The 16,289-nt window shown below is 31.6% G+C and overlaps 1 protein-coding gene across 1 annotated transcript in view; it reads left to right on the plus strand.

The window, feature by feature from the left end:
* The first annotated feature begins 8,469 nt into the window (after nt 1-8,469).
* LOC145263605 (unconventional myosin-Id-like) overlaps nt 8,470-16,289 on the plus strand; it is a 461,413-nt gene continuing 453,593 nt past the window's right edge. The window contains exon 1 of the mRNA XM_080120445.1: nt 8,470-8,988. Within this exon, the coding sequence (XP_079976571.1) occupies nt 8,879-8,988 (110 nt within the window). The 5' untranslated portion in view covers nt 8,470-8,878. The remainder of the gene's footprint in view (nt 8,989-16,289) is intronic.

Genomic DNA, 16,289 nt, shown 5'->3' on the forward strand with positions numbered 1-16,289 from the left:
CGATGTTAACGATTGCCCCACCGCGAGATGCTAACGGAAATACGTTTGAATTTATTTAATTAGTTGGATTTAGCAGGTGCTCGTTTTAATGAGTTAATGAGGTCAACTGCGGGATAGTATTCATTTACTGCTGAACGCTTTTTTTTTCCCCACCCCCAAGATGTTATAGGAAAAAGACTAACCCACATGCGGCGAGCGACAAATATTGAATATTTATCTTCCCGAAATCGAGCAAATTAAATAGACAGGCGAGCTTCGTTGTTAACTGTGAGGTATTACGATTTGTATGTGATATAAAAAGTTTTTAAAAAGTTGTTAAGCGAGCGACCGCTTCTCTGAAAGAAGCCTTTTGTAGACACACAGAAAAAGCGAACACACATACATACATTTTCGCTTTTATATTTAAAGATAAAATATAAACATTATCTATGTAAAATTAAGTAATTTTAAAGCAATATACAATTTAATACTGATAAAACTGAATTATGAATTTAGGGAACAAACAATTAAAGAAACATTAAGCACAAATATTTTTGGCCTTTGGAACAAGATCACAGTGTAGTATCTGTCTGATACTTTTACCTTTTCTGTCCTCGGTCGGTGGAGGAGAAATCTTTCATGACTGAGATAATTTTTGTTCCTATCCAGAGTGTCCCTTATTGGGAAGCTGGATTTTGCCCACAAGATTATATGTTGAAATATTTAAATAACTATTACTTTAAATACAGAATTTATATTTAAAGTTTTGGTTTTCTGTTCTTCTATGTTCATTTTTTCCCCATGTTTTTTTTTTTATCAAAATGTGTAGCGTATTAGTTGTCTCACATGCCATCATCAGTCATCGCTCTTTGGCAGTAACCTGCGGTGTTCCCTGGAGACCAAGTGACAACAAGTCTCCCCAGATTTTCAGTGTTCTCCACTTCGCTATTGAACTCGGTAAGTTTGGGAAAATGAGTTAAAACAAACAAATTATACAAAATCCTGTTAGAAACCCACCGAATATATGTCCGCCTATGAAACGGTAACATATATTGAGCAAGTTTCTAACAGTATTTTGTATAATTTTTATGTTTAAACTCGTTTTCCCAAACAGGCATGCCGCCATTTGCATTTTTCAAATACATTGGTAAACACTATATGGTTTTCGAGCCGAATAAACACCTTACATTAAATAAAAACACTAAAAATTTCTCCAGTTCGATAGAAAAATAACTTATCTTGCCTTTGATAACATTTATTTGTTATATATATATTTTTTTTGACAACTTTTTCAAATCTATGTATATAGTAAAACAAACCCGTCATGTAAATTATTTACAGTTAAAATGTTATAAAAGACAAAAACTTGAAGTTTTGAATATATTTCATAGAAATAGATTACGCCCGGTGCTAAAATATTGAAAATTCACCGATCCTAAAAGAAACAAAACAAAAAAACTACCGTGAAAAATGCTAACTTTAAAATATTTGGAAATACTCAGTGAAAAGTTTTGGTTATCTTTCAGATGCAAGGTTCATTGTTTACTTGCGGTTTTAACGATGTAAGATTCCGTTGTACGGAAGACCAAATCGGCCAAAATGTCTATGATGTTTTTATTGGCGCTTTTCTTCGCATTTTTAATAACATTTTTTTGCACCATTTACAAGTTCTTTTTACAAATAATTTTTTTAATACTGTAATAGTAAAATAAAGATACATTTATTAATTATACGGAAAAAGTATCTCGTAATGTTTTCACACGAGATTTGTTTCCTGTTGATTTCTCTTTTTTTTTTAAATATTAAAATTGATTTACTATTTAAAGTGATTTTAACGCCTTTAACATGACGGAGTTTACAATGAAAACCAAATTACCGTTAAAATTAAAATAATCTTTATTAGAAATTTGTAACAAAATAACAAAATTATAAAACTATTAGATTAAAATTGAGAACTTTTAATTAAACAACGTGAACATTTTATGAGTGTTTTCATGAAATGTATTTTTAATAATAAAAAAATAATAATCTTTATTAGAAATTTGTAACTGAAGTTAGAAATCAACAGGAAAAAAATCTCGTGTGAAAACATTACGAGATACTTTTTTCGTATAATTAATAAATGTAACTTTATTTTACTATTACAGTATTAAAAAAAATATTTGTAAAAAAAAACTTGTAAATGGTGCAAAAAAATGTTATTAAAAAATACGAAGAAAAGCGCCAATAAAAACATCGTAGACGTATATTATCATTTAAACAGTATATCAATTTAAATATTTAAATTCAGTAAATAAATTTAAATATTTAAATTATGGCCGAGTTGGTCTTCCGTACAACGGAATCTTACATCGTTACAACCGCAAGTAAACAAGGAACCTTGCATCTGAAAGATAACCAAAGTTTTATTTATTATTAAAAGAACAGACTGGAAAATATTATATAAAAATTGTTTGTTTTGCAGTAAAAAAAATAAATAAATAAAATGAAATATTCGACTTTCTCCGATAAAAATTAAAGTTCAAAAACGAGTTCACTTACTATATTTTGTTAGATTAAAATTATCCTAATGTGTAATTATAATAATTATTATCCAAATGGAGAATTGTTCTTTCTCTTTGGAATATACATCGACAATCGTTAACACAGCCATATTTTTTATGCCTGTTAGTGTGACCGCGTGGTTGAATGCCGGAAACTATCTGTACCTACAAGTTGATTAGGAAGTGACGTTACGCTGTCATGTTCACTGGCCTACTCTCTCGGTGGTGGTGGTTCAGCCCAGCTTTGCATATGCCCTATATACTGTTATGTACGCATTATATATATATAGTCTTTGAAGTTTTTAACATTTGAAACCACACAAAAAATTATTTTTTATCATTCATTAAAAAAAACATCTAGTCAGTAAGTCATTTAATCACCTGCAATCACTGCATCAACTCTCAAATTTACTATAATACCAATTTTTATATTTTTTAAGGGATCATCAGTTGTTTACCATGAAACACTGTTTCGGGGATTTAATATCTATATATATATAATTTTTAATTAATTTAATATATATATATATATATATATATATATATATATATATATATATATATATATATATATATATATATATATATACTAGCAAAATTACCGTCGTTGACTGGGTTAAAAAACAGCCTACAGAAAATGAACTCTGATTCATGAAAGTATGATAGGTTATGAAAAGGAAGGTTTGTAAAGACATAGCTTCGAATTTGGGGGTATCAAAATCAAAGCAAAATATGATGAAAGTAAAAATAAAATACATAAACCCCATAATTTATTATACCATACCTGTTCACACTGAAACACTTATCACAATATTCTGTGGATCTATATTAAAAAAACCTTGTTAAACTTTGTAACATATTTCCATTCTATGGAGGTCAGGCGCGAACGAACACCCCATAATTTTATTATACCATATTTCTTCAAACTGAAACATAATTATCAAAGTATACTTACGCAGATAGTTATGAAAAATCGTTATTAAAGTTTGTGCCTATTTCCATTGTAGGCTAGGCGCGAATGCAGACCCCACAATTTTATTATACCATCCCTATTTAAGTTAAAACATACTTATCAAAGTATTATTATGTACATCTATATCAGAAACACTTGTAAACGTTTTTTTTTTAATTTTTAAATTTTTTATTTCCATACTTTGTGGACCAGGCGCATACGCAGACCCCACAATTTTAATGAATCATCATTATGCCAAATCAAACATACCCATTCCTGTGTCTCGATACATCTATCATTATATGTGATCAGTTTTCTATAATAGTCGACCATATAGGAGCCTATTCATGACCAGACACACACACAGAGGTTCAGCTTTATATATATATATATATATATATATATATATATATATATATATATATATATATATGGTAAAACTGGTAATTAGTGAAAACCTGAAGAGAGTGCTCAACAATATTGCAGAGCAAATATGTGTTTTATTTTTTTTATTACCGTTTTATCTGTTTGGTTACATATGTTTCGGATGTTGGGCCATGTTAATAATATTAATGAGAATAATAATATTTCTCCTAACAGCCATCCTAACACTAACAACACTCATTATCCCCTCCGTCATACTATCATTGTCCAACGCTTTGTTGAACACAATGAACAAAATTGAAACTATTTAACTAATACAAATCAGCAAATTAATATTAATATCAGACCTCGAGCTTTTAATAAAGTACATACATATATCGGCGCTACTTCAACATTAATTAAGAAAAGAATATCAAACCACATTTCTTCTTTTAACAACCATAATTCTAATAATAACCAAGGAACTTCTCTAACCACTTTAATTAAAAAACTTAACTCTAATAATACCCCCTTCTCAATAAAATGGACTATCATAAAAAAGTTGAGTCTTATACTCCAGGCTCTAAGTCATGTCGCCTCTGCACAACCGAAGCTATAACTATAATTACTTCCCCTCAAAGTAACAATATAATAAATTCTAAAAACGAACTGATCTCTTTCTGTAAACATAAGTCCAAATTTAATTATGGTAATTTTGAAATTACGTAGCTATTACTTTAACCTTTCAGATATATATAATTTTTCTTTAACATTATCGTTTTTTTTCTACGTACTTTCTTTATACTTTATAACTTAATAATTCTTTATTTTAATTCTTTATTTCTTCTTCGCTTGGCTGTTTTTTTTTATCTGCAATTTCCGTTTTTGTTTTTAAATATTCTTATCTATCAAATATATCGATCTACCTACACATTCATATCCTGTATGTATATTTACTTATATTTTACTATATGCATTTACTTATATACTTACTTGCTTTATCCGGAATTTGTAGATACCGGCTATCCTCTCCCCTTAAAAAATTTTTTATTTTTTATTTTATATTTTATTTTTTATTTATTTATTTATTTTTCCATTTAGTGTCTTTTAATAACTCTTGCTGACATTTTCTTAAGTAATAACCTATACATTTCAGTTGACCTCTATTTTGCCCTATATTTTTCGCTCTTTTTAACGTCATCTTGTCTGGGTCATTTTGACATTTGCTTTTCTATTTTATATTTAATTCTATCACCATTTAATCTTTTTTTCTCTTCTTATTCATTGATTTTTCTTAATTACACTTTGTCTCGACAGCCGTGTTAAACGCATATCTTATTTTTCTTTTATTAATATTATTGGAATTTTTTCCCCTTTTCCTTGTATATATTTGTGAATTATTCCACGGATTTAGGCCTTTTGGATTATTTTGGACCATCTTCCAATTACGCGATTTCCTTGGATTTTACTTGTGCGAATGGAACTTTAATTAACTTTCTTGAATTTACTTTTTTGGATTGTACCGCCATTGGATACTTTACCTTCCACCAGACTATCCATTCTCGTGAAATCACCTTTTTCTTCACCATATTCCCTCTGCTTCACTTTTTGTTATCAAGTAAGATCTTTGACTTACTTGCAGTTTCATCAAATACTTTTGTATGCAAAATCCGATCCCGCATTTTGCTAATTCCTATCCTCTGAAAAGAAGAAAGTATTTCTTCGAAACTCCACGGATTAAGGACTATCCACCTATTAAGTGTTTCCTTTTCAGATTAAATATGTTTTTAACTCTTTTTCGAAGTGTTTTTTAACATGTTTTATTAACTATTTGCTCTTATTATAAGCTCTATCTCCTATTTGGTTTTATCGAGCTTTTACATCTGGTTGAGATTAATTTATAAATATTAATTCTTTAATATTTATAATATACTTTAGTTTTACCATCTTGGATCATTTTGGTAAAATTAATTGTAATTTTTATTTTATATATATATATATATATATATATATATATATATATATATATATATAGAGAGAGAGAGAGAGAGAGAGAGAGAGAGAGAGAGCGGGGGGAGTGCGAAGTAAAGAAAAAGTATAGTAAGTATTGAAAATATTTATGGCAATTAAGCTATACAAAATTTTCCGCGGTTTGTCAGGATGAAACACGAAAGATTTTGTGTAGCTTAATTGCCATACATATTTTTAAAACTGACTACTTAGCGCTACTTGCGTATTGACCACTATTCAAGTAAATACTGAAAATACACATATAAAGTTTATTCAGTTACATGAAATAACACACACACACGCGCACGCGCACCCACCCATACAGATACATACACACTCACACACATGGAGCCAAAGGTGGCTTCGTTGCGTTGTTCGAATACTTCGACCAGCGTTCATCATCTTCTGCACAGATAATTGCGTAAGCATGAAACACTAGTATCTGTAGGTATATCAAAATAATTATTAACTTATAATTCTTGCGCAACGGCCAGAGATATTTGTCCTCGGCCCCCAAAATCAACAGAGATTAGACCATTCTTGTAATGATCCGGTCCTTTTTGATTTTGTAGTAGGTGTTTAGTTCTGTGCAGTTCTAGGAGGCCCACCCTCCCACTCTTTTACTTTTCTCTCTTTGAGAAGGGGTTAGTTTATTACTATATTAGTTTATTATGCGTAAACTTTAAGCATTTACTTCAAAAGTGCTCAATACGTAGGTAGAGCTAGTTAGTAATTTATAAAATTTATATGGCGATTAAGCTACACTGAATATTCCGCGTTTCATCCACTCTAGGATTCTTCAGGCTTATGCGTATAAGCCTGAAGAATCCTAGAGTGGATGAAACGCGGAATAGTAATTTATAAAATATATATGGTGATTAAGCTACACTGAATATTCCGCGTTTCATCCACTCTAGGATTCTTCAGGCTTATGCGTATAAGCCTGAAGAATCCTAGAGTGGATGAAACGCGGAATATTCAGTGTAGCTTAATCACCATATATATTTTATAAATTACTATATATATATATATATATATATATATATATATATATATATATATATATATATATGGAGAGAGAGAGAGAGAGAGAGGGGGGGGATAAATAGAGAGAGAACGAGAGAAAGAAAGTGTATATGTATGTGTATATGGAAGACACACACACGCCTGAGGCGCACTTTTCGGGGAATGCCGACGGGATTGCTGAGACACTTTTTTCTAGGTTAGAGTGCCCCTCCTCTCGGGCGCTGACTTCTCAAATCCCACTTTTTAACCCTGGTGTCACAGTTCTTGCGGTGAGGAAATATATATAATTTTTTGTTATATATCAACCCGTATATAATAAGCTCAATGTGAATACAGAGCAATATATAGAATAAATGACAAAAATTTTATATTCCAAAATACATGATGCTGACAATTTTGTATTTTATTCCGTTACATCATTTGATTTGTACAGTTCTTGACAGTATCTGTTTCGTAGCGCACAATCAATCACTTAATTATTATATCAAATAGTGAATTTATTATGCCCTTAACTTATCAGAAGAAATAGCAACAATCAATCCAACAAAAGAAATTAAAATGTGATATGACATATATATATAAAACTACTTCATTTACTCACATAAAATTAATATACAAAAGTATAAATTTATGCGTAAACTTTACGTATTTACTTCAAAAGTGCTCAATACGTAGGTAGAGCTAGTTAGTAATTTATAAAATATATATGGCGATTAAGCTACACTGAATATTCCGCGTTTCATCCACTCTAGGATTCTTCAGGCTTATGCGCATAAGCCTGAAGAGTCCTAGAGTGGATGAAACGCGGAATATCCAGTGTAGCTTAATCGCCATATATATTTTATAAATTACTATATATATATATATATATATATATATATATATATATATATATATATATATATATATATATATGGAGAGAGAGAGAGAGAGAGGGAGAGAGAGATAAATAGAGAGAGAACGAGAGAAAGAAAGTGTATATGTATGTGTATATGGAAGACACACACACGTGTGTGTGTGTGTGTGTGTGTGTGTGTGTGTGTGTGTGTGTGTGGCCAGAGAGAGAGAGAGAGAGAGGGGGGATAGTATGTGTATATATGCATAGAAGAGAGAGAGAGAAAGAGAGACAGAGAGACAGAGACAGAGACAGACAGAAGGGGAGAGAGAGGGAGAAATACGTATATATATATATATGGAGAGAGAGAGAGAGACAGACAGACAGACAGACAGACAGACAGACAGATAAATAAATAGCCATAGAGAGACGTATATATACGTATACGTCGAGAGAGAAAGAGAGAGATAATGGAGAGAGAGAGAGAGAGCGAGAAAGAACGTGTATATGGAAGAGAGAGAGACAGATACGTAGATTATATTTATTTATACATACATATAGATAGAAAGATAGATAGATAGATAGATTGTGTGTATGTGTGTATACATGCATAGAAGTGTGCGTGTGTGTGTGTGTGTGTGTGTGTGTGTGTGTGTGTGTGTGTGTGAGAGAGAGAGAGAGAGAGAGAGAGAGAGAGAGAGAGAGAGAGAGAGAGAGAGAGAACTTGCTATTTTATTATTAGCTCCCCCCTTTCTTTCTCTGTGGACAATTTTGCGTAGTCACTCTCCTTTCCGCCTCATCTCTCACTCCCCTTTTCTCCAGTAACTAAAGAAACAACGGCGACCACTTTGCGCACTCTTTCCCCTTGAATAACTTGTGACCAACCCTATACATCGCCCCCCAGCCGCGTCTCACATCGGACTGGGGGTCCTTTACGAAAAAAAACAAAAAACAAAAAAACACACAAAAAAGAAAAACAGTTGACAAAACAAATAGAGAAGAACTAAATTTGTTGCTTAAAAAAAAAAGAAAAGAAAAAAAAAAGAAAAAGAAAAAGAAAAGGCCCAACCCACACAAAAAGCCTCTTTTTCAAAAGAGAAACTTTTATTTTTTCCTAGTTTTTTACGGAAAAAGTCGAGAGTCGACAGGTTCTCGACAAAAAAACCGAGAATGGCTGGTTACCGCGGGTTGCACGAAGAAGGACCCGAATATGGAATCGGGGATTTTATTCTGTTGCACCAACTTACTCTGGACAGTTTCATGGATAATCTTAAATTAAGGTAAGTCTAATTATTTTAAAAAGAAGCATAGCAGTGGGAAATTAACCTAAAACAAGTTAGGCGCAAGTTTAGTGTTCAACCTAATTAAGAAACAAAAATACAAAAAAAAAAAAAAAAAATCTTTATGAAACGAAACGAAAATGTCATATTCCAAAACTCATGTAAATTGCAAAAAGTTTTGATGCTTGTTTAGATAAAGTCGACAAATTTTTAAATGTGTTGTTTTAAGCGAAAACAAGGTAAATTTTGACGACGTGCCTTTGCCTTACCGTAATCTAAACACCCCAATTTCCCCATGTTAAGAACGGCTTTCGGAATACCCCCCAACCTCAAAAGCCGTTCTTAATATGGGGAGGTTAGGAAGATGTTTATTCCGAAAGCCGTTCTTAACATGGGGTGGTTGGAGGTGTTTATACTACGCTGTGGCTGTGCCCTGTGGCAGGTCGTAAAAAATACCAAAAACAACATTACGTACTTAATTGTCATGTCGAAAATAGTAATATATCCAAAAATTACGAAAATCAAGTAGAACAGGTAAAAAAAAGTCTAAATATCGCAAAACAAGTAATCTAAAATATTCGCTCCGAGTTATGTCCCTTGAGTTTATACTCTTACCGTCTACTTTATAACATCTAAGAAAAATGCAATTTTACCCAATTTTATGTAAAAATCACTTTTAACTGTAAATCACTTTTTACTCAGTGAATTTTCGTAATTTTTTGATATATTCCTATTTTCAGCATAATAATTAAATACGCAATATTGTTTTGCTTAAAACGACATATTAAAAAAATCGATTTGTCGACAACAAGCACCGAAGTTATTTTATTTTATTTATTTATATATTTTTTTTTACTATAAAATCTTATCGAGAAGCGAGAACGTTGTGTGTTGATCCGCCATCGACGCCTCCGTTCAGTTTCGAAAGATAAAGGATACGTCCTGTAAACGCAGCTGCGCCTGTAATTGTGTGGCAAGGGTTGCGCAATCCCAACCACACCTGTCCCGAATCGATACTTCTTGAGTCCAGTGGCAAGGAGAAGTCCAGGACGACTGGAAACAATGCCGAGATAAGCGGAGAGCACCTGGAAATCCCAAATGGTCACCCATCTAGTACTGAATAGGCTCATCGTTGCTTAACTTCGGTAATCTGACGGGAACCAGTGTGTCAAACCTGATTATGTCGTATATTGATGATCCGCCACATTTAATGAATAAAAGGAGACAAGTTAAATAGGTTGGATTCTGGAATTGCATCACGTACAAGTCACGGAAGGAAAGTGTCATATACCATTAGTAGTTCTGAATGAATTTAGGGCACTTGTGTAGATTGGTGAACCATGAACCAATGCATTTCTAGTGAAAACATTAGTAAGTACTCACGTATCATGTCGAAAATAGTAAAAACTCCCAAACTACGAAAAACGATCCAGTAATAAAATAATTACAAGTAAAAATAAACTTCATCGAATTATCCAATTTTATCAAATGTTTTAATCTGGAAAAGTTGTGGGACTAATTCAGTATGATAAACTGACTTATCTCCCTTGACTAAAATTGACTTTTTTAAAAAAATTTTATTTTTTTATTAGATTTTCACCCCAAACAAGGCAAGTTGCCACTTTGGTGTAGGGGGCTACTATCAGGGGCAACAACTACCGGGGTACTATGTAGGGATTTGGACAGCAAGATGTCGGTTCGCGTTACACTTGAACTTCTACACGTCAGTACTGTTGGGGAAGCAGGGGCCTGGAATGGAATTCCAAAGTCTAGCAGTTCTGGGGAAGAAACTATTGGAGTAGAAAGATCTTTTACATCTAGGGATCTCTACAGTGTGGGGGTGGGATTTAGCAGCCTGTCGGGTTTGTCGAGGGTGTCTACGTCGTGGGGGCACAAGTGTCTGCAGTTCGTCAGAGCATTCACCATTAAAATACTTGTAGAACAGGCAGAGGGATTCAACATTTCGTCGATGGGACAGAGGGTGAAGCTAAGATGCCAGTTCAGGCAGGGCCTATCAGGTTTACGACTCTCTTTTGGACTTAAATGGTTCGCCATTTTTAAACAGAACGTGATAGTGGGTGATTTTTTTTTTCTTAAAAAATACATCTAGCATATCTCCAACGGGATCGTTTTCCGTAATTTTGGGATTTATACTAATTTCGACTTGAAACGTATGTATGTAATAATGTTTTCACCTAAAATGCGTTCAGTTTAAAAGAACACCAAATTACACAATCACTGACTTTAGTTATGTAATGTTATTTGGAAGATTGGCGGATGTACACGAGTGAGCGAAATTCGATGTTGTACGCAGCACGAGGGCGCGTTCATTAGTCCGGAAAGGAAAGGAAAGAATTTTGGCGCCTGTGGCCTTCTTCTTCTTCTTCTTCTTCTTCTTCTTCTTCTTCTTCTTCTTCTTCTTCTTGTTGTTGTTGTTGTTGTTGTTGTTTATTATTATTATTTTTATTATTATTATTATTTTATTTTTTATTTTATTTTTTTTTTTGCTTGAACTTTGCGCTTTTCGGATTAATTTGTTATATTTTTTTTTGGGGGGGGATGCTGAATATTTTTTTTTTTTTGCGGGGGGCCGGAGATTATAGTTATAGGCAATTATTATCAGGAAAATTGGCCAGTATCTGTTTTTACAAAAAATTGTTAGGTGAAAGTACAGAATAGGTACACAACGCCCTCCCATCCCCATGTTAAAAAATGGCTTTCTAAATAATAACGTCATTGTTTCAGCACGGATCAATAAATGCAGGAGTATCTTTTATTTTCTTGAATATAAAAAATATACTCGACGAGAACACGACACGACTGTTTCTGTGTTAATAATTTTTTTATTGAAAAATTATTTTTATTTAAAAATAAAAAAATAAAAATATCTATAATCTCCGGCTCGCCTCCACAAAATATCCAGCCCACCCCCTCCAATAAACATATAATAACAAAATAATCCGAAAAGCGCAAAGTTCAAGCCAATAATAATAATAATAATAATAATAATAATAATAATAATAATAATAATAATAATAATAATAATAATGAAACAACAAGGCCACACGCGCCAAAATTCTTTCCTTTCTTTTCAGATTAATGAACGCTCCCTAAAATGTTCTGCGTACACCATCGGAGCCGATGCGTATTTCACTGTATGTCAGCCGGGAGGTTTTTGCAGAAAACTGTGAGGTGCAGTGTTTTAGTTACAAATTTTACAAGTGAAGCATTCATGGTCCCTCGTAAGTGCACAGTGAACGGGGCATAAAAAAAATGACTAAGTTCAGCATTTGCCCCCCCTACCCCCATTTAGCTCCTAAAGTCCCCAGGGGGCGTCAAATCCTGGTGAAAATGAACAAACGGTGCAGTTTTAGGCCTAAACATATGTAAATTTGAGTTCTGCACCATGCAAAAAAAAAAAAAAAAAAAAAAAAAGAAAAAGAAAAAAGAAAAAAAATAAGTAAGTCCATCATTTGCCATTATAAAGAAAAAGTGAAAGACAAAATATATAACAAATAAAAGGTGCTTGTTAAGATAAAGTCGGCAGATCGATTTATATATATATATATATATATATATATATATATATATATATATATGTGTGTGTGTGTGTGTGTGTGTGTGTGTGTGTGTGTGTGTGTCGTTTTAAGCAAAAACACTGTTACGTACTTAATTGTCATGTCGAAAATAGTAATATATCCAAAAATGACGAAAATTCATTGAGTAGAAAGTTATTTATAGGTAAAAGTAATTTCCATGGAAAATTGGGTAAAATTGCATTTTTCTTAGATATTATAAAATAGACAGTAAAGAGCCCACACACAGAGGACATAACGTGGAACGTAAAATAACTGACATTTCTAGCCCATATAGCGATAAACATTTTTTTTTTTTTTACTAAAAACACAATAGCAGTTGTTCTACTTGACGATTTTTCGTAATTATTGGATTTATTGTTTTCAACATGAAACTTATTACATTATGTACGTAATCTTATTTTTGTTTAAAATGAATTTTTTTCTTTGAATCGATCTATCAACTCTATCTTAACAAGCACCCAAATAAATGTTACCAAAGGCAAGATAATGAGATGACGTTTATGAGTTTTTTTTAAATGAGGATTGGTTATTTGGATTCATCGGACTACGAATCTCATCTTGAGTGTCATTTTTCACAACGTTTCAGTCGCTATAACCTTCGACCTTCTTCAGGTGTATCTTGTCGAACTCAGGAATGTCTATGTCGAACTCGGGTATTTGGACGGAACACTTTCTATTTCTTGTTCCGTCACTTCAAATTCGTAGGTCCTGGATATGACCTTAAGCTATATCCAATGGTGAGGCCCTAGCTTGTGGGCTTTGAGGAGTGTGGAGCCACCTTTTAATTACCATTGCTCCCAGGTCCACTCTGACCCGGAGTGGTAGTACCTGTTATGGTCCCAACTATGGGTAAATAGAAACCGACGTGAAAACAACAAATATATTCTATTAAAAAAAATTTCTTCCGAATCTTTGGATTCGGCATTAAATAACCCGAAAAGGGTTGATATGCCGTAAAACAAAAACAACCAACCAACCAACCAACCAAATTCGTAATTGCATTTTTCGGTTGCCCAAAATGAGAAGAGAACTTCAACCTGCAGGTATCATCCATGTGTGTTTGTCCATTCGTTCGTTCGTTAAAAAAAATCTCAATAACTACTCATTACATTTTTCTGAAATTTTGCACGAAGTCAGAACTAAGCAAGGGAGGAAATGTAACATTCTCAGATTTTTGATGAAAATTTTGGTTGCGTCCCCAGGGGGTCAAAAGAGGTCAAAATGGCCAAAATTAGCATTTTTCGAGACCTAAAGCATTTTCCGACTATTAGATTTTGCTGAAAATTATTCCAAAACAAGACTATGTAGATGTATGTCTGGAAACGTAATATTTGACCATGGGAAAATTCTGGTTGTTCCCAGTTGTGAATATTACTATTTTCAATATTACTATTTATTTACTATTTATTACTAACTATTATTATTATTATTATTATTATTATTATTATTATTATTATTATTATTATTATTATTATTACTATATATATATATATATATATATATATATATATATATATATATATATATATATATATCTTTATTCGATTGGCAAAATTTTAGAATAATTATAAAAAAGTGAACCATATCGTAAATTCAATCAACTAAAAAATGGAAACCGGGGTGAAGAAAAGAAAAAAAAAATTATATATATAATGGGGCAAGTTATATGTACAATTAAATAAAATAAATAAGTCGATTAAAAAAGATCGTTAAAATATGTTTGTCTGAACGAAAAGCGCTTTGGGTATATTTTAACGATCTTTTTTAATCGACTTATTTATTTTATTTAATTGTACATATAACTTGCCCCATTATATATATAATTTTTTTTTTCTTTTCTTCACCCCGGTTTCCATTTTTTAGTTGATTGAATTTACGATATGGTTCACTTTTTTATAATATATATATATATATATATATATATATATATATATATATATGATGAAAATAATGGAAATAGTATTCCGACAAAATAGAGAAATAAAAAGGAACAAACCCTATTATATGTTCATCAACGTTTCGTCTTTATTATTCGTTTATATTTGATTCATCCAGAGGAAGTCTCGAAATAAAGACGAAACGTTGATGAACACATACGGTTTGTTCCTTTTTATTTCTCTCTCTCTCTCTCTCTCTCTCTCTCTCTCTCTCTCTCTCTCTCGTATATATATATATATATATATATATATATATATAAAGTATAAAACTTTGTTGAAATTCAAAGACTTACATTTTTTTCTTTTTTGTAACTTTTGTTTATTTCATCTTGGATGTCTTCGTTACAGCCGTTTCGTTAATGGGATGGCAATTTTATGATTTTATGCTTTCATAAAAATTTCCTGTTCTCACCAACTCCTCAGATGTTGTTTCCATTCGATGTTACCAACAAAAACTTTATTTTGTACATGATAAACTTGGTGTTTGGGAAAAAGAAATTCCATCCCCCCACGTTGTTACAAGTCGGCCATCTTGGGTGCCATGATAACCAAAATTTCTATTTTAAACCTTAATTTCGTATTTTTCTTTTTTGTTTTAATTTACATTTTTTTTCCTGTAATGAAGAAACCCAAGATGAAATATGAAATAAACAAAAGTTACAAAGAAGAACCAATGTAAGTCTTTGAATTTCAACGAGTTGTGTACTATACATGCTCTGCACCTACAAAATAGATATATTGAGCTTCAATCGAAATTAATGGTGATTAAGTTTTTGTCATAACAATCTCAACCCGTTAAACGAAAACGGTATACATTGAAATATATATATATATAAATATATATATATATATATACATATATATATATACATATATATATATATATATATATATATATATATATATATATATATATATAGTAATTTATAAAGTATATATGGCGATTAAGCTACACTGAATATTCTGCGTTTCATCCAACTATAGGATTCGTCAGGCTTATGCGCGAATTCTGTCGTTGCTTCTTGTTTTTATATATGTTGAGGATTTCTAGTTGGCCAATCAGCTTTCTAGTATCCACCGCGCCCCTTCCTATCAGCCAATGCGCATGCATTTTATCAAACAAAGGATCTGTTTTAGAACTAGGTTAGTGGTTTTAGGTGGCCGTTCTCCTTTTTTTTTCTTTTTTTTTTTACATATAAATATACCTATGTGTACACAATGATGCACATATATACATATATACACACATATATATATATATATATATATATATACATATATGTGTGTGATCGTTTATGTATATTCATGTTTATTTAATTTATTTATTTGTTTGTTTTCTATTGTTATTGTTAGTTCTAAAGCAATTTTGTATCGCTATCCTAGAGTAAGTTTTATTTTGTGAACACAGTTGTTTGCTATTTCCCGCCTACAGTTTAATAGATTTTGAGGTTCTTTAAAGTACAGGCTAGAAAACGACAAAATTCGCGCATAAGCCTGACGAATCCTATAGTTGGATGAAACGCAGAATATTCAGTGTAGCTTAATCGCCATATATATTTTATAAATTACTAACTAGCTCTACCTACGTATTGAGCACTTTTGAAGTAAATACTTAAAGTTTACGCATAAATCTATACTTTCGTATATTAAATTTATGTGAATAAATGAAGTAGTTATATATATATATATATATATATATATATATATATATATATATATAACACGGAAATTACATAATTGTCGATGCAATAATTTATTTCAACCT

The sequence above is a fragment of the Euprymna scolopes genome, chromosome 39 (assembly GCF_053919585.1).
Source record: "Euprymna scolopes isolate OS-2025 chromosome 39, ASM5391958v1, whole genome shotgun sequence".
Taxonomy (NCBI): domain Eukaryota; kingdom Metazoa; phylum Mollusca; class Cephalopoda; order Sepiida; family Sepiolidae; genus Euprymna; species Euprymna scolopes.